The sequence below is a fragment of the Mustela nivalis genome (assembly GCF_964662115.1).
Source record: "Mustela nivalis genome assembly, chromosome: 16".
Lineage (NCBI taxonomy): Eukaryota > Metazoa > Chordata > Mammalia > Carnivora > Mustelidae > Mustela > Mustela nivalis.
The window spans coordinates 67512116-67532131 of NC_139035.1; the positions used below are offsets into that span (position 1 = coordinate 67512116).

The following is a 20016-nucleotide window of genomic DNA, read 5'->3' on the forward strand; positions in this document are numbered from 1 at the left end:
TTGGAACAGTTTCAGAAGAATAGGTATTAATTCTTCCTTAAGTGTTCGGTAGAATTCCCCGGGAAAGCTGTCTGTCCCTGGGCTCTTGTTTGTTGGGAGATTTTTGATGACGGCTTCAATTTCCTTGCTGGTTATGGGTCTGCTCACGATTTCTATTTCTTCCTGGTACAGTTTTGATAGTTTATACGTCTCAGAACCGCATCCATTTCTTCCAGATTGTCTTATTTGTTGACATATAGTTGCTCTTAATACTTTTTTTTTTTTTTGCTCATAATTCTTTCTTATAATTGTTTGCATTTTTTCAGTGGTGGATGTGATCTGCCCTTTTTCACTCATGATTTTATTTATTTGGGTCCTTTCTCTTTTCCTTTTGATAAGTCTGGCCAGGGGTTTATCATCTTATTAATTCTTTCAAAGAACCATCTCCTAGTTTTGTTGATCTGTTCTGTTCTTTTGGTTTTTATTTCATTTATTTCTGCTCTGATCCTTATTATTTCTCTTCTGCTGGGTTTAGGCTTTATTTGCTATTCTTTCTCCAGCTCCTTTGGGTGTATGGTTAAGTTCTGTATTTGAGATCTTTCTTGTTTCTTGAGAAAGACTTGTATTCCTATATCCTTCCCTCCTAGGACCACCTTTGCTGCATCTCAGGGATTTTGAACAGTTGTGTTTTCATTTTCATTTGTTTCCATGAATTTTTAAAATTCTTCTTTAATTTCCTGGTTGACCCATTCATTCTTTAGTAGGATGCTTTTTAGCCTTCATGTATTTGAATTCTTTTCCAACTTTCCTCTAGTGATCGAATTCTAGCTACAGAGCTTTGTGGTCTGAAGATATTCAGGGAATGATTCCAGTCTTTTGGTACCGGTTGAGACCTGATTTGTGCCCAGGATGTGATCTATTCTGGAGAATGTTCCATGTGCACCAGAGAAGAATGTGTATTCTCTTGCTTGGGTGGAATGTTCTGAATATATCAGTGATGTCCATCTAGTCCAGTGTGTCATTTAATGCCCTTATTTCCTTGTTAATTTTTTTCCTTAGATGATCGGTCCAGGGGCGCCTGGGTGGCTCAGTCAGTGAAGCATCTACCTTCAGTTCAAATCATGATCCCAGAGTCCCGGGATCAAGGCCCATATTGGGCTCCCTGCTCAGCAAGGAGTCTGCTTCTCCCTCTACCCCTTCCCCTGCTCATGCTTTCTCTCTCTCTCTCTCAAATAACTAAATAAAACCTTAAAAAAGAAAAAAAGATGATTGGTTCATTTCAGTGAGGGGGGTGTTACCGTCCCATGCTATTATTGTGCATGTGTTTCTTTTATTTTGTTATTAATTGGCTTATATAATTGGCTATTCCTATGTTAGGAGCATAAATATTTACTATTGTTAGATCTTCTTGTTGGACAGACCCTTTAAGTATGATAGAGTGTCCTTCCTCATCCCTTATTGAGTCTTTGGTTTAAAATCCAATTTGTCTGATACAAGGATTGGCACCCCACCTTTCTTTTGCATGTCCATTAGCATGGTAAATGATTTTCCACCCCTTCAGTTTAAATCTGGAGTTGTCTTTAGGTATGAAATGAGTCTCTTGCGGACAGCATTATCGATGAGTCTTGCTTTTTTTTTTTTTTTTTTTTTAAGATTTTATTTATTTATTTGACAGAGAGAGATCACAAGTAGACAGAGAGGCAGGCAGAGAGAGAGAGGAGGAAGCAGGCTCCCTGCTGAGCAAAGAGCCCGATGTGGGACTCGATCCCAGGACCCTGAGATCATGACCTGAGCCGAAGGCAGCGGCTTAACCCACTGAGCCACCCAGGCGCCCCATCCTTTTTTTTTTTTTTTTTTTAAAGATTTTATTTATTTATTTGACAGAGAGAGATCACAAGGAGTCTTGCTTTTTTTAAATCCAGTCTGATACCCTGTCTCTTTTTTTTTTTTTTTTTTTTTTTTTAAGAATTTATTTATTTATCAAAGAGAGAGAGGGGGAGAGAGCAAGCACAGGCAGACAGAATGGCAGGCAGAGGCAGAGGGAGAAGCAGGCTCCCTGCTGAGCAAGGAGCCCGATGTGGGACTCGATCCCAGGACGCTGGGATCATGACCTGAGCCGAAGGCAGCTGCTTAACCAACTGAGCCACCCAGGCGTCCCACCCTGTCTCTTTTGATTGGGACATTTAACCCATTTACATTCAGGGTAACTATTGGAAGATATTAATTTAGTGCCAATGTATTGCCTGTAAGGTGACTTTTTCTGTATATTGTCTCTGTTTCTTGCTGGTCTGTTTTGCTTTTGGACTCTCTCTTTACTTAAAGTATTCCTTTCAGTATTTCTTGTAGGGGTTTTGGTGATGGCAAATTCTTTTAGTTTGTTTGCCCTGAATTTATTCTTCTCTGTAATCATTGACCATTTACTGTGGGATCCTGCCCTAGACTGATCTTCGTTAATTGGATATATATATACACACACACATACATATATATATGTATATACATACATATTAAATGTATAATATACATTTATATATGAGTAGATATATATAGATATCTTAGATATACATAGATCTTATATATGTAAATACATATATATATTTTGGACAGAGATGAAAATCCAGCTTCAATTCCAGTCCTACAGCAGCTTATGGGAGCTGTATATATCTCTATTTTTAGGCAGAATTTAAAAAAAAAAAAAAAAAAACTTGTAAGCGGGGCACCTGGGTGGCTCAGTGGGTTAAGCCTCTGCCTTCAGCTCAGGTCATGATCCCAGGGTCCTGGGATTGAGCCCCGCATCAGGCTCTCTGCTCAGTGGGGAGCCTGCTTTCCCCTCTCTCTGCCTGCCTCTCTGCCTCCTTGTGATTTCTCTCTGTGAAGTGAATAAATAAAATCTTAAAAAAAAATTTATTGAAGTATAACTACATGTAATTCATAAGTGTGACAGCTCAGTGAATCTTCACAAACCCAGACACCCCATTTAGCCATTATTCAGGTTAAAAGAGAGTAACTGCCGGCACCCATTAAGCCCTCCTCGTGCTCCTTCTCTTTTACTCCTAGGACATACCTTACTACCTCATACTGGGGGAGACCGTTTTCCTGACTTGTAATAGTGTAACTGGTGATGCCTGTTTGTGAACCTGATTTGAGTGGGACTGTATAGTACATAGTGGCTTCCTTCCTTCACTACTGTTAATAAGCTTATCCATGTTATTGCACATAGTTTATACAAGACAGATTTAGGTCAGTTATAAAATTGGAAATGCTGCAGTTTTCAGATACAAATGTATTTTAAAATACTAAGAATAATGAAACCTCTTTATTTTTAAGTTTTGAAAAGTAACTGTGAAAGTACAGAATGAGTATATTGATTCTTAATAGAATGGGGGGAAAATGTAAGAGGCTTCTTTAATTACAAGTTTAACATAAGTTGTACAGGAGACTGTCAAAGAAGTCTGTTTCCTCTTGAGCAAAACTAGGAGTCTAATCCAAAACCAGTGATTGGATTACATTCCCTTAATTCTGATTTTATCAGCTGTTAGTGGTGGTATGTTCTGCCTTAGTTTCCACAATGTAAAGAGTATTGAGAAACAAACTCAGCCTTCAGGAAATGGCCAGAAGAGATGTGAGACTGCTCAGGGGCAGGTTCAATATGCTGACTGAGATCAGATGGGTGAAAAGCTTTGGGAACTAGAGCAGTTAGACTTACTGTATATAGTTTGGGAAGGTAAGACTCAGATCAGTGAATGGAAGTTACAGAAAAGCAGATCTTACTTTACTCTTAGGAAGACCCCTATTTTGTTCAAATGGCCTATAAACAGTGAAATTCCAGTAGCAGTGAACACCTCTAACACTCAAGACTGTGGTCTCTTTGTGCTATTTCTCATTAAAATGAACCAGAGTTCCTTGTGGAAGAGTGTTTCCAAGTACCGGATCGGAAATGTACAAGGTGATCCCGGTGCTGGACGTGTATCTCTTCACTTGTACTAGCCACTCTACTTTTTAATTTGAAATCTACTGTAACGAAGTGCTTTTATAATCTCAGGATTGTGGGATTGAACCTCGTGTGGGGCTCTGAGCTTAGTTAGTGAAAAGTCTACTTGTCTCTCTGTCCCGCTGCCATTCCCTCTACTCATGCTTGTACACTCTTTCTCTTGTCTCTAAAATAAATACATAAATATTTTAAAAGGTAATTCAAAATAATTGCCTTCCATGTAGCTATGTAGTTAATTTGGTAGATGTATTTGTTTACATTGTTTTTAATATTTAGAGATTTGGAATATTTTTCTATATGATATATTTTTGTTTCTTAAATATTTAAAACTAATTACTATAAGCAAATGCAGAGAGCTCTAACTTCTAGGTTTCTTTGCTCCCTCATACATCACCATTTTCATTCATCTTTGCTCTTTTTCTCCCATGTTTAATATAATCAGGCATATGTTCCGACTCCTCTATCCTGCTTTTCTTGTTTAACAATATATTCTTGAAGGGAATCACAGCACTGTGTTCCATCGTGCTCCGTTCTGTAGATACACTTTGGTTTATTCAGCCACTAGCCTGTAGATAACCATTTTAGGGATTTGCTATTAAAAGAGTGGTCGGGGCACCTGTCTGGCTCATTCAGAGGGAGCATGTGACTCTTGGTCTCAGGGTTGTGAGTTCAAGCCCCACATAGGATATAGAGATAGCATAAGTAAATAAACTAACTAACTAACTTTAAACAAAAAAACATTTTTCACAAACCACATTTTTAAGATAAAATCTTAAAACATAGTGTACATTTTATTACTTTCTGTATCCATTATATTTCTGCCTGTGTGTCTTGGAACAATAATCCCACAGTGGGATTCCAGAGATCTAGTTAATGTAGGTTGTAGTTTCCCAGTTCTTACCAATCTCCCTGCTATAGGAGTCATACCATGTTACATAGAGTTCGTGTCTGGGTACTTGAATTTGTGTTTTGTTGCTCTGCCCTGTTCCACTGGGTCTTCTGTCTTTTCATGTGTCAGTGCCATACTGGTTTCATGATAGCAGCTTTAAAAAGTACTTTAACAGGGGCGCCTGGGGGGCTCAGTGGGTTAAGCCTGTGCCGTCAGCCTAGGTCATGATCTCAGGGTCCTGGGATGGAGCCCCGCATCAGGCTCTCTGCTCAACGGGGAGCCTGCTTCCTGCTCTCTCTCTGCCTGCCTCTCTGCCTACTTGTGATCTCTCTCTCTGTCAAATAAATAAAATCTTTAAAAAAAATACTTTAATATTTGGTATAGTTATCCCCTTGCTTTTCTTCTTTTCATGTTTGGGTGGGGGGGGCAGGGGGAGAGAGCGTCTTGAGTAGGCTGCACGGATACTGGGCTCTGTACTGCTCTGAAGTCACAATCTGAGCCGGTATCGAAGGGCAGACACCGAGCCAGCTCAGCCTCTCGGGCGCCCTCGCTTGGCTTCTTTTTAGATCTTGCTATTCCTGCTTGCCTATTTTTCCAACCAATGTGATCATTTTTCTTATTCCTGAAAGAAATCTTGGTATTATTCTTACTGGGATATTATTAAATTTATAAATTTGTTGAGGGACAAATTGTCATCTATGTTGTCTTTTCATGAACGCAGTATGTTTCTCCATTTGCTCAAGTCTTTCATTGCTCTTTCATGGCTAAAAAGAACTCGTCTGTCAATCATACTTCAGTTGTTTAAAAAAAAAACCTATTCTGAAGGAAAAAAGAGGAATTGGAAAGAATATAACTTTTTTTTTTTTTAAGATTTAATGTATTTATTTGACAGAGCAAGAGAAGGGGAGAGCATGAGCAGAGGAAGCAGTAGGCAGAGGAAGAGGGAGAAGCTGGCTCCCCCTGAACGAGGAGCCTGATGCAGGGTTCAGTCCCAGGTCATGGCTCCAGCGGAAGGCAGACCCTTAGCCGGCTGAGCCACCCGGGCGCCCCAGAAGACAATTCTTTAATTGTTATCCAAAAGTAAAACAGATGGGTGTGTGAAGTCATGAATTCGCCTGTAAAGTATACGGTGAGGATTCATGAACTGGAAAGCAATTTATTTTAATGACTTAAAGTTATTTCTAGCCCTAAAATGTCATATAAAACTACATTCTAAAGAAAGTACAAATGTGGGGCACCTGGGTGGCTCAGTGGGTTAAAGCCTCTGCCTTCAGCTCCCATCATGATCTCAGGGTCCTGGGATCGAGCCCCATGTCGGGCTCTCTGCTCAGCAGGGAGCCTGCTTCCTCCTCTCTCTCTGCCTGCTTCTCTGCCTACTTGTGATCTCTGTCAAATAAATAAAATCTGCTTAGAAAAAAAAAAGAAAGTACGAATGTATTTCATTGTCCTTTTTACTCCTGTCACTGAAGAGGGACCTGGAGTGACCACTCAGGACCGTGAGCGAGCGTGAGCTGAAGGAATGGCAGTGGGGGGGGGGGGTCATACGGCACTAGTTGGGGAACTTGGAAGACGATGAAGGAGGTAGGCTGTGAGCAATTATTTTAACAAAAGGAGCATGGGATATTGTGACCAACAGTACTTCTCTTTTCAAAAACAGTGCATATTGTAGGCTAATGTCTGTTTATTCAGTTTAAAGAAAAGTAAGAGTAGACTGGTAATCTGCCTTTTTAGAACAATGTCAGAAAATAATAGGGGTTTTTCTAAATGCTGAGTAATATATATAGGTTTGTATGGAGGGTTGGAATTCAGCAAAGATAGAACACTTTGCTGGCCTCTGACAGCAGCAGAGGAACCCTCTTCCTGTGGCACAGTGTAACACCCGCTAGGCTTTTTTCAAATAGCGCGATTGCCTACCTTTGATCTGATATGTGATCAGTCGGTTTGTTCACTTGTAATGCTGACCTGAAGTGATAGGTTTATTCTCTCTGAAACCTTTTTCTTGTTCAAATTTTAGGACCCTTCCAAGTTGTACAAGAAAACAGGTGATGTCGCAGCCGTTGAATGCCAGTCTGAAGAGAGCGTGCGTCTTCATTCACAGGGAGCACACAGTCCTCTGTCCAAGAAGCTTTCTCCGGTGCACTCAGAAATGACAGATTACATTAACGCGGCATCCTCGACTCTTGTTGGTAGCCGGGATCCTGATTTAAAGGACAGAGCATTACTTAATGGAGGAACGAGTGTAACAGAGAAGTTGGCACAGCTCATTGCAACTTGTCCTCCCTCTAAGTCTTCCAAGACTAAACCGAAGAAGTTAGGAACTGGCACTGCTGCAGGCTTGGTTAGCAAGGATTTGATCAGGAAAGCAGGCGTTGGCTCTGTAGCGGGAATAATACATAAGGACTTAATAAAAAAACCAGCTATCAGCACAGCAGTTGGATTGGTAACTAAAGATCCTGGGAAAAAGCCGGTGTTTAATGCAACGGTAGGATTGGTCAACAAGGACTCCGTGAGAAAACTCGGAGCTGGCAGTGCAACCGTATTCATTAATAAAGACTTGGCCCGGAAGCCAGGGACTGTCGCTACAGTAGGGCTGCTGAGCAAGGATTCAGGAAAGAAGCTAGGAATTGGTATTGTTCCAGGTTTAGTGAATAAGGAATCTGGAAAGAAATTAGGACTCGGCACTGTGGTCGGACTGGTTAATAAAGACTTGGGCAAGAAGTTAAGTTCCACCGTCGGCCTGGTGGCCAAGGACTGTGCGAAGAAGATCGTAGCCAGTTCCGCAATGGGATTGGTGACTAAGGACGTGGGAAGGAAACTGGTGACTTGTTCTGTGGCGGGACTGGTCAGTCAGGACGCCATAAACCTTAAGGCCGAAGCACTGCTCCCCACTCAGGAACCACTTAAGGCTTCTTGTAGTACAAACGTCAGTAGTCACGAAAGCCAGGGAATTCCGGAATCCCTGAAAGATAGTACCACCAGCAAAACTTTTGAGAAGAATGTTATACGGCAGAGTAAAGAAAGCATATTGGAGAAGTTCTCAGTTCGAAAAGAAATCATTAATTTGGAGAAGGAAATGTTTAGTGAGGGAACATGCATTCAGCAGGACAGTTTCTCAGCCAGTGACCGGGGGCCATACGAAACCTCGAAGCACGAAAAGCAAGCTCCCGTGTACTGCACTTCTCCAGACTTCCAGGCGGGAGCTGCTTCTGACGCGTCCACGGCAAAGTCCCCTTTCAGCGCGGCGGGGGAGGGCAGCCTCCCTTCCCCGTCACCTACTTCATCGGTTAACCCCTTAACCAGAAGCCCCCCTGAAACGTCTTCACAGTTGGCCCCTCATCCGTTACTTCTAAGTCCTCCCACGGAATTGCTGGAGGACATTTCCGGATCTGCTGGCAAGAAGCAGTTTCCTACAGAAAGTGCGCACCTGAACGTCGGGCACAGGTCTGTGGGTCACAGCGTGAACATGGAATGTAAAGGAATCGATAAAGAGCTAGCTGATTCAAAAGCCACACACATAGATATTCCAAGAATAAGCTCTTCCCTGGGAAAAAAGCCACCTTTGACTTCGGAGTCCAGTATTCACGCCATCACGCCCTCCGTTGTTAACTTCACTAGTCTGTTCAGTAACAAGCCCTTTCTGAAGCTCGGGGCGGTGAGCGCGTCTGACAGGCACTGCCAGGCTGCCGAAAGCCTGAGCTCCAGCTTGCAGTCCAAACCGCTAAAGAAAAGGAAAGGGAGAAAACCTCGGTGGACTAAAGTGGTGGCAAGAAGCACATGCCGGTCTCCAAAAGGGCTAGAATTAGAAAGATCAGAGCTTTTCAAAAACGTTTCATGCAGTTCACTATCCGGCGGTAATGCCGAGCCGGCCAAGTTCATGAAGAACATTGGCCCATCTTCATTTGTCGACCATGACTTCCTCAAACGGCGGTTGCCAAAGTTGAGCAAGTCCGCAGCGCCATCTCTCGCTCTCCTAGCTGAGAGTGAAAAGACATCGCCCAAGGCTTTCGCTGCTCACAAGCTGCCCTCCAGCATGTGCGTCTCTAGTGACCTCCTGTCCGGTATCTATAAGCCCAAAAGAGGACGACCTAAAGCGAAGGAGATGCCGCAGCTGGAAGGCCCTCCTAAGAGGACTTTGAAAATCCCTGCCTCCAAAGTTCTCTCTCTGCAGTCTAAGGAAGAACAGGAACCCCCAATTTTGCAGCCCGAAATTGAAATTCCTTCCTTCAAACAAAGTCTTTCTGTGTCTCCTTTTCCGAAAAAACGAGGCCGACCTAAGAGGCAGATGAGGTCACCGGTCAAGATGAAGCCTCCTGTTCTCTCCGTGGCCCCGTTCGTTGCCACTGAGAGTCCCAGCAAGCTGGAGTCGGAAAGTGACAACCATCGAAGCGGCAGTGACTTCTTTGAGAGTGAGGACCAGCTTCAGGACCCAGACGATCTGGATGACAGTCACAGGCCCGCCGTCTGCAGCATGAGTGACCTTGAGATGGAGCCAGATAAAAAAATTACCAAGAGAAACAATGGACAGTTAATGAAAACAATTATCCGCAAAATAAATAAAATGAAGACTTTGAAGAGGAAGAAACTGTTAAATCAGATCCTTTCAAGCTCCGTAGAATCCAGTAATAAGGGGAAAGTGCAATCCAAGCTCCATAACACAGTGTCGAGTCTCGCCGCCACCTTCGGCTCTAAGTTGGGCCAGCAGATAAATGTCAGCAAGAAAGGAACCATTTACATAGGGAAGAGAAGGGGTCGGAAACCCAAAACTGTCTTAAATGGCATCCTTTCCGGCAGCCCCAGCAGCCTCGCCGTCCTTGAGCAAACCGCGCAGCAGGCGGCCGGTTCCGCGCTGGGACAGATACTCCCCCCTCTGCTGCCGTCGCCCGCCAGCGGTTCTGAGATCCTGCCGTCGCCCGTCTGCTCTCAGTCTTCCGGGACCAGCGGCGGCCAGAGCCCCGTGAGCAGCGACGCGGGCTTCGTGGAGCCCAGCTCGGCGCCCTACTTGCATTTACACTCCAGCCGGGGCAGCATGATTCAGACTCTGGCCATGAAGAAGGCCGCCAAGGGGAGGAGGCGACTCTCTCCCCCGACTCTGTTGCCCAATTCTCCCTCGCACTTGAGTGAGCTCACCTCCCTGAAGGAAGCAACTCCTTCTCCCATCAGCGAGTCTCATAGCGATGAGACCATCCCCAGCGACAGTGGCATCGGGACAGATAATAACAGCACGTCAGACAGAGCGGAGAAGTTCTGTGGGCAGAAGAAGAGGAGGCATTCTTTTGAACACGTGTCTCTGATTCCCCCTGAAACCTCCACAGTCCTGAGCGGCCTGAAAGAAAAACACAAGCATAAGTGCAAGCGCAGGAGCCATGATTACCTCAGCTACGACAAGATGAAAAGGCAGAAGCGAAAACGGAAAAAGAAATACCCCCAGCTCCGAGGCAGACAGGACCCAGACTTCATCGCGGACCTGGAGGAGCTGATAAGTCGTCTGAGCGAGATTCGAATCACCCACCGAAGTCACCACTTCATCCCGCGAGACCTGCTGCCCACTATTTTTCGAATCAACTTTAACAGTTTCTATGCGCACCCCTCCTTCCCCTTAGACCCTTTGCACTACATTCGGAAACCTGATCTGAAAAAGAAGAGAGGGAGGCCTCCCAAGATGAGGGAGGCGATGGCCGAGATGCCCTTCATGCACAGCCTTAGCTTTCCTCTTTCCAGTACCGGCTTCTACCCCTCCTACGGCATGCCTTATTCTCCCTCGCCCCTGGCGGCCACGCCCCTGGGGCTGGGCTACTACGGAAGGTACCCGCCCGCGCTCTATCCCCCTCCTCCTTCTCCTTCTTTCACGCCTCCCCTGCCGCCCCCTTCCTACATGCATGCCGGTCACCTACTGCTCAATCCCACCAAATACCATAAGAAGAAACACAAGCTGCTTCGACAGGAGGCCTTCCTCACAACCAGCAGGACGCCCCTCCTTTCCATGAGCACCTACCCCAGCGTCCCTCCCGAGATGGCCTACGGGTGGATGGTCGAGCACAAGCACAGGCACCGTCACAAGCACAGGGAACACCGCTCTTCCGAGCAGCCCCAGGTTTCCATGGACGCGGGCTCTTCCAGGTCTGTTTTGGAGTCTTTGAAGCGCTATCGATTTGGAAAGGAAACTGTTGGAGAGCGATACAAACACAAGGAGAAGCACCGATGTCATATGTCCTGCCCCCATCTCTCTCCTTCCAAAAGCTTAATAAATAGAGAAGAGCAGTGGGTCCACCGGGAGCCTTCAGAATCTAGCCCACTGGCCCTGGGACTCCAGACGCCTTTACAGATTGACTGTTCAGAAAGTTCTCCAAGTTTATCCCTTGGAGGATTCACTCCCAACTCTGATCCGGCCAGCAGTGATGAACATACGAACCTTTTCACAAGTGCAATAGTGCAAGGCAGCTGCAGAGTTTCGAACCCTAACTCCAGTGGCCGGAAGAAAGTAACGGACAGCCCTGGACTGTTTTCCGCACAGGACACTTCGCTAGCTCGGCCTCACAGGAAGGAGCCACTGCCTTCCGGCGAAAGGGTAGTGCAGACCATGACAGGTAAGCGGGTTATTGTTTCCTTGTCATTTGTATGGGAAAAGAAGGACATTCTGCCTACAGGTTGCCTGATACATGTATGTGGACCTTTAATAGAGCTCCTGGTTTTTGGTTTGTGTTTCTATAAATAAATGTGAAATGTTGTCTTCAAAGTTCTCATTTTCAGTAGATGTGAGAAATAAGGTAAGGTATGTCTTTGCAAGAATTTTGAGAAGAGATACCATTATAAAAACAAGTAACGCTCAGCTTTTGGAAACCAGGAAAAATGATTCTTTCTTATGCAGAAAGACCATTACACACAGTTTCTTCAGTGAAAAATGGCTCATAGATATCTGTTAGGAGCTGTGCAGGACTTTCAAGACACATGCTAATCTAATCATCACAAGTGATGTTATGTTATAGGAAGGAAAGTTGGTGACCCTATGTGCCTCATAACAAAAATCTAGGCGTTCAGAATCACCAGGTTCACAAAAGGTGACAGTGTTCAGAGGTACATCATTCTGCAGAGGTCTCTCTAGGAATCTTCATAAAAGCTGCTTCAGTTGCATACAAAATGACATGAAGCAAATCTAGATAATAAATACATTTGTAACATCTGCAAAGTGTCTGAAGAATTGAAAAAAAAAATTGAAACAAAGATAGAAAGCAAGATGCAAGAAACATTGCCTGACCCTGCAGAAGGCATCTGTGATCAGAAGTTCTTTATCAGAGATCTCAGCCTTGGGGGCTTGTAATTTAACCCTAGGGAGTCCATAGAGCCTCTCTCGTTATCAATAAAATGAGTGTATGTAGCTTGTGTGTGCTTCTCTGGAGAAAATCCATACATTTCATCAGATTTTCTAAATTCTCTAAGCCTCTGGATCCGTTCCTGTGAAATGGTAATAAGGCAATCAGGCCAAGTAATGAGATCACAGTGTGCAGGGAAGGGGTTTGCCCATAGGAAGTGCACACATGGTAGTTGGTGGTGTTCGTCCCCCAGAGGCGGAAAGCTCCTGCATGAGAGGAAACGACAAACCCTCAGAAGTTTTTGCTCCTGATGTTCATTATTCATGAACTTTTGAGAACCGAAAGCCATTTTGGTTGAGACACTTGAGCATTCTTTAGTTTTTAACAATGTAATAAAGAAAAAAAATTCCTAAACTTATAATTAGATTCATTCAGCAAATACTTGATAAATAAATAATCAGCAGCCCTTACTGGTGTCTGTCTGCCAGGCTTTCTCCTTTGCGGCCCGACCGACACAGTAGGGAGCAGGCAGGCGAGTGCATCGTTTTCATGCATCTTACGATGGGGGGGGGTGATAAAAACATTTACACATTAAATGTCATTAAAAATTGATAAGGGGGTATTAAAAAGGAAAGAAAGAAAAAGAACAGGGTCCATGAGCGTTTGGAACCAGGGCCTAACCCTGCAAACCACCCCTGAGAAAGTGACTCCAGGCTGTTCGTTCCCCGGGGGAGGAGCGGCGGCCGGCAGGGAGATGCCGCTGCACTTCAGCCTTCACTCACTCACCCACTCCTTCCCTTGTTTACTAAAGGCTGAGGCCTGTGGTGTTCCTCTAGTCACTGGCATCTAGTAAAGACGGGACGGCGGCCTCATGAGCGCTTCGCCCTAGCAAGGGAGGACCCCCAGGAGCGCAGCCGGCACCCGGATGAAGGCATGATGGGAACACGCCGTCAAGTTCCTGTAGCAGTGTGGGCACGGGTCTTTAGGGGAGGGGGACACGTAATTAGATAAAGTTACTAGTTATGGCTTCAGGACAAAATGTTAAAGGACGAGAAGCCAATGGCTTCCCAAGCTGGGGTTTAAGTAAAGAGCACATTTGAAGTCCTAGACGAAGAGCTTGGAGTTAGACTCTGCAGCGGGTCACCTGTGGCCGGAGGGACACAGAGCACGGTGCCAGAGTTGTGAGTAAAGACAGCAGACCGTGTCCAGAGAGTTGAGGTCTTATGCTAGGCTCAGGCAAGGGACAAAGGGATGTTGATTTTAGATTTGTGTTTTCAGAAGATCATTCTGGCTCATGTGTGAACACTGAACTGTAGTGGGGAAAAATAGCTACAGGGGGACCAGTTTGTTGGTGGCATGGGGGTCCGTCTGGAGGAAACGGTGGCACTTAAGCGAGCGTGCTGGCACATTGGAGAGTCTGGCACCAGCCGGAGGAAGCGGACATTTCAGGAGAGCAGTTTGTTCTTTGAATCTCTGCCACCTTTGGGATGCCTTTAGGACATTCACGTGGAGGCACTGAGCAGGCAGTTGGAGATCTAGTTCTGGAGCTCAATAAAGAGGTTTTGGCTGGAGATCGGAGCATTCCACTATGAGCTTTTGGGAAACTGTCAGTATCATTCACTGAAAACAAAAGGGCTTCTGGAAAAGATAAAGCCGGGAGCAGATTCACCAGATGTATGCGACTCTGTAACCAGAGCACCAAGAAAAATCGTACTAGAAAATGCCAGCAGCAGTTAAGAAGACAAGTTAAGTTGTTTAATAAATAAAGAAATACTCCGGTAAGCATAGGCTTTAACACTTTTTGGAAAAGGAAAAGGTAACTTGATCGAAGGGACTCTAGAAGGGTTGAAGCCGCCCAGGCAGACCCCCACACTGTGTGGGGCAGATGAATGGCGCCATGTAGAGCTGGTTCTGTCCCGTTGTCCTGTTTGGCTGTTCTGCACGGAGGTCGGGGAACCCACAGGATAGGCACTTGTCGACCAGGCTCTGGCCAGTTGGAGCTGAGAAGAGGAACATGGGATGGTTTTCCCCGTGTCATTTGTGTGAATGTATTCTCTCCCTTGGTGAGAGAACTTGGTGCTTCAGAGCATTCATGTGCTTTGAAAAATCATGCGTGGCCGCGCAGTTTCCATATCATCCTGGTGTTCTCTTTACGGTCATGTGTGAGCCAGTCCCCTGTACTGTAGAAGCAGAAGCAGGTGACACATTTATGAACCGTCTGTGTGTCCGCCGTCGTGTGATGGACGGTTCCTGTCAGGACGGCGTGCAGAGGAGAAGGGGGCCTGGGGCAGCCCCGAGGACCTGCGGTTCTGAAGGTCGTGACTGACAGCCACCAGCCTCTGGTTTATCTGCGACCGTTTGTGAGCTCTTCTGTTTTTAAAAAATTGATTGCTTAAGTGTAAAAATCTGGAGATTTCATACAGGAGTTCAGAAGTCTGCTGTTCTTCCGAAGAAAAGTCAGAACATCTGTCAACAGTCAATCCACATTTCCGGGATGACATCCGTGGCTGTGTGTCCCTTGGCGGGAGCAGTCCCCCTAGCCCCGCCACCACCTTGTTTGGGATATGCATTCTTCAGCTGCTGTCAGTCCCCAGTTTCCTGTCATGTGCTGCACCTGGCCTGGGTCATGTGTTCAAGCAGGGCATCTGTCTCTACGGAACATTTTAGTTTGCGGCCTCTAAGGGTTGTGAAAAGGAGCGTATAAGAGGTGGGGGATGTGGCGAAGGTGAGCGAGAAGACGGTCGAGGTGGTCAAGTGCGTTGTCTGTGTAAACGTTAGAGCCGCCCGAGAGACCGCTTACAGGGAGCCTGCTTCCCCCGCCCCCTCTCTGCCTGCCTCTCTGCCTACTTGTGATCTCTGTCTGTCAAATAAATAAATAAAAATCTTTAAAAAAAAATAATCTTACAGCTTTAAACTTTGTAGTAGTTCTGTCTGGTTTACCATTTACTCGTAATTGCACATTCTGTCAAGAAAATATTTGCATCTTGTCAGTGAGGTGATCGTTTCCAGTGTCTCGTAATTGTTCTTAATGTGAAAGGAGTGTAACTAAACGTTGTAGTTTTAAGATTTTTTTAAAAGATTTATGTATTTTGGGGAGAGAGAGCATTCCAAACAGGCTTCCCACTGAGGCAACCCTGAGATCAGACCTGAACCAAAACCAACAGTGGGACACTCAGCTGGCTGAGCCATCCAGGTGCCCCTAAAATTTGTTATTTTAAGTTGACCTTAGTCTTCAGCTCATATTTTTTCTAGACATAATTTGGAGATAGATTCATTGTCCATTAGTTGGTATCCTGTTAAAATATCCAAAAACCTGCTTATTATACCATATATTACAAAATTGCCAGTTACCTTCTGGACATTATCCTGAAACAGCTTCCAGTGGCCAAAGCAGGAACAGTGTCAGTATCAAAATTAGTAATGACAGTATTAGATTATAATGTCAAGAATATGGTAAATACCCACTAGCCCATGTTGGTATAAATACATACGTACCGGGCGCCCGGCCGGCTCAGGTGGGAGAGCTTGCAGCCCTTGATGTTGGGGCTGTGAGTGCAAGCCCCACGCTGGGCGTAGAGCTACTTGGGGGAGAAGGTAGGAGCGCTAGATGAAATGGATCGGGGGGGGAGGGGGAATCCTCCTTACAGAATATTCCAGATGGTATATGTAGACGGTCCTCTTCAAGGAGCTGGAGCTTCATTCCCACTTCTTAAGTACAGACTGAACTCAGTGACTCGAGGCCGCACAGCGGAGTACAGAGAGGGTAAAACAGTAACTCCATAATGGAGAGGCCGAGCAGACAGCACCCGAACCGGGAGCGAGCTCAGCTGGACCAGTGATACGTCGTCGTGGGACGTTGCCGTCCGATACAACGTGGTATTCTCTCCGGAAACTCACATCCCCAGAGCTCTTCAAAAACACAAACCCAGCCTAAAAATACTGAAACAAGCCCAGGAAAGGGGTGTTGTACAAAGTTCATGACCAGTGCAGTAACAGAAAAGTATTAAGGGCCCGACAAACCAAGGAGAGATTGAGACACTGTCTTAGAAGAAATTTAAAAATTAAAATAAATAAATAAAAAGGGTGACGGGTCTGATTAGTGTATGGATGATGTTGATGTGGTGGGTAGCTTATTTGAACTTACGTGCTGTCCTATAGCAACTCCCGTGCAGACGAGCGCTCTAAGCCCCCGCTGGACGTGTGAGCTTGTCGCCATCCGTCTCTCCGCTGCCCGGGCTTCTGGCTTCTTCCGGTCCCCACAGCCAATTCAGGACAGTTCAGTGTGTGTTTACGTTACGTAGACATCAGAGAGGCCTAGCGGGAAATAGTTTCTCACCTGGAGAATCACATACTCCATCCCTGGTTTCAGCACGTTCAGCTCTCGGCTGTACCGTTCAGACCCTGAGACTTGATTTCAGAAAAGGGGAGACTGGGTAGCCTGGGGCACCTCCCGCTCACAGCTTCCGAATCACAGAACGTATGAGTACATATTCACATACATATACACCCATGTGCACATACATGTACGCATAATGGGTTTTGATAGTTATTTTGTCCCCCAAAAATAAACTAGAGCTAAAATTTTTTTGTTTGAAAAAAGTATATTCACTGTAAAACCATAAGAGTTGAAGTATACTGGTTTTTTTTCCTTATTAACTGAAGATTGTGTGCATTGATTAGAATTTTCTAATTTATGACCATTTCATTAGCATGATGTATAAAGATACACTCGAGTGAAGTGTGAGGGGCTCCTGAGTGGCCCAGTGGGTTAAGTCTCTGCCTTCAGCTCAGGTCATGATCTCAGGGTCCTGGGATCGAGCCCTGCATCAGGCTTTCTGCTCGGCAGACAGCCTGCTTCCCCCTCCCTCTCTCTCTGCCTGCCTCTCTGCCTACTTGTGATCTCTCTCTCTCTCTCTGTGTCAAATAAATTAAAAAATAAAAATATCTTTAAAAAAAAAAGTGAATTGTGAACATGTGGAGATGAAGTCAGAAAATTGTGGGGCTTTGTGCAGTTTTGGGGATTTCCAGAGGAATTCCATTTCAGTGAATGTTCTGATTTGGGCATTATGAGAAATAGCCTAATTAGAGGGAAAAAACAGACTTTTTAGGTTAAAAATCACCAGCATAAGCTCTGAATCATTCTCTTGCACTGCATTTAATTGGCGGGTCCGATGGAATGTATCGCTCTCAGCGACTGTGTTTCCCACAGTCGGAAGCAGCTGTTTTTATCATGGCCCGAGCTTTCTTCTCCTTGCTCAGCTCATTCAAGAGAAGCTTCCAGGGCTCCTGAGCTGTGAACCATAGCAAAGGATGCAGAACTTGAATCTGGAAACAAAAAAAACCTGATCAGAACTTCCAAATTATTTGGTATTTTATGTTCAGATTCTTTTACTGTGATACTCATTTGTATTATAACAGTTTTGATTCATTCACTGATCAACAAACACTGCCAGTAGCCTTGACTTGTAAATGATAATTTAAAGCTTCTTTCTTCAAATTAAAATTGTATAACGTGAATTAGTTTTGGTGGGCAGGAATGATTTAAATCTTGGAAACTAGTTTTAAATATGTGATTTTTTAAAAGATATTTATTTATTTGACAGAGAGACACACACAGCAAGAGAGGGAACACAAGCAGGGGGAGTTGGAGACGGAGAAGCAGGCTTCCCGCTGAGCAGGGAACCAATCTGGGGCTCAATCCCGGGACCCAGAGTTCATGACCTGAGCCGAACGCAAACACCTAACAACTGAGCCACCCAGGCGCCCCGAAATATGTAATTTTGAAATAAATGTATATCATCTATAAACTTAATCTGTTCTTCCATAGCTGACCCAGAGACATTTCCAGCGTTAGACACCTTAAACGCAGGTGCCTGGCTGGCTCAGTTGGAGAAGCCAGGGTCATGAATTCCAGCCCCACGTTTGGTGTAGATTGATCTTGGGGTCATGAATTCCAGCCCCACGTTTGGTGTAGATTACTTAAAAATAAACTCTTTAGGGGCCCCTGGGTGGCTTAGTTGGTTAAGCGGCTGCCTTCGGCTGAGGTCATGGATGGAGCCTGCTTCTCTTCCCCTCTGCCTGCCTCTCTGCCTGCTTGTGCGCTCGCTCGTGCTCTCTGTCTCTCTCACTGTCAAATAAAAAAATAAAATCTTTAAAAAATTTTTTTTAATTTAAAAAAATAACTCTTTAAAAAAATAAAAAGGAAAGGAAGGGAAGAAAGAACGAAAGAACCCTCAAACAATCTGTTCACCCAAATCATTTCCTAATTTCTTGGGTCTTCAGTACTGAACTCTTAACAGGGCATGACCAGAATTCATAACTGTAAATTATGAAAATTTTCATAGTGGATTTACGTTAAAGATATATACGTTTTATCCAACCAGCTGTTGGTTTCATTCATTGTGTTTTTTTGTTAATTTACATTTCGAAATTCCTCATTTTTAGCCCCGGATGCTCCAGGCTTCACTGGAGTAGTTCGGCTGAATTATTAGTCCAGTTTTTTCTCTGTGATGCCTTCCCTCCCCGCCAGCTGCTATCAGTGGGCGTTCTCTCTCTCTGTGCTGGTGTTTCTGCCCGTGTGACTGTGCCTGCACACCGGGCGTCTGTAAGCGTCGTCTCTCTCTTTCTCCTAGACTGGTCTCCGTTCCTCCTGCAGAGCCATCAAGCAGGATCCCTAGAGACAGATCTCCTTCAGAGGAGTGTCTTGGTTTCCACCCATTTTTGTTTTGAATGGAAAGATTCCAGATTCTTGTCTCTTAAAATCCAGTTATGTTCTTTTTTTTGTTTTCTCAACTTTCTGTCTTTTTTATCCATGGTTTTGCTGTATAAGTGCCATCTTTCCCCCTTTCTGTCTAATTTGTCTAAGATGTGCCCCCCCCCCCAATCTGTCTTTAATGTTTAAAAGCTCACTGAACAGTGGCCGGGTAAAACCCGGAGACGGTGTCGTCACAACGACTTCCAGGGCTGCCTCACATGTCTGAGTGTGCTCAACTCCTTAGTTCCCTCATTTTGTTCCCGATTTATTGGGAGTTTATTTTCAGTTTCCCTCCGTACTGATAGTCTGCCTCTGTTTTACACGAAGTCCTCTGTTTTTCCAGCTGAAGGAAAGGAGCGTACGTGTAGGACCAGCTTACGTGTGTGCCGAAGGGCAGTGTTATTCGGGTACTTCTTTGGTGACTTTTCTGTCATTTCTACTTCATTTATGTGTGTGGCATTTCTAAACATGTTTCCGAAGCTGCCAGATACCCGAGTAATGAGACTCTCAGTACTGTTTCTACCCAATAGTTTTGTGAGTTGAAGAATCCCATTTATAGTCTGTTTGCTTCTGAAATATTTCAAGATTTGGCTTTATGCCGTGTTGAGATGAGAAATGAGAACTCTTCGGTAAGTACAAACGTGTGGATTCTCCGCGCCTCTTCGTTGAGGGTAGCACCGGAGTCTCTAGAACCGGAATCCATACAAGCCTCTTGTCCTAAAGGAGTGGAGAGACTCTCCCCGCCCCGCCCCCCCATAGATCTGAAGTGACCCCTGAGGAGATGGGAACAGACCCGCGTCGTGAGCCGTCGCCACCCCGAGGCGGCCGCCGTGCAGGAGACTTGAAGGGCGAGCAGGGGACGCAGGCAGCCGCGCTCCCTGGAACCGAGCTCAGCGAGTCCTCGTGCCTCCTGCGGCCCCCGCGGGCGGGCCGGATGGCGTGCGGAGCATCACCTGGCCCCGGAGAAGCTGCACGCAGGGGCCAGTGGGCTCAAGATGCCCTTCGGGGAGGCTTTCTCCCTCCTCGTACGAGGCGCCGCCTTCCTCCTGCTTCCCGTCAGCTGTCCCTCGTGTGCCGCCTCTTCTGCACGCTTGCC

General features: G+C 45.3%; 1 protein-coding gene across 5 annotated transcripts in view; it reads left to right on the top strand.

Annotated features, from left to right (window-relative positions):
* The window catches only part of ASH1L (ASH1 like histone lysine methyltransferase), a 174162-nt gene that overhangs the window by 59425 nt on the left and 94721 nt on the right, over positions 1 to 20016 (top strand). For all 5 annotated transcript variants that reach the window (XM_082703453.1, XM_082703455.1, XM_082703457.1 and 2 more), the window contains one exon: positions 6874 to 11443. In XM_082703453.1, coding sequence (XP_082559579.1) covers positions 6874 to 11443 — 4570 coding nt within the window. The remainder of the gene's footprint in view (positions 1 to 6873; positions 11444 to 20016) is intronic.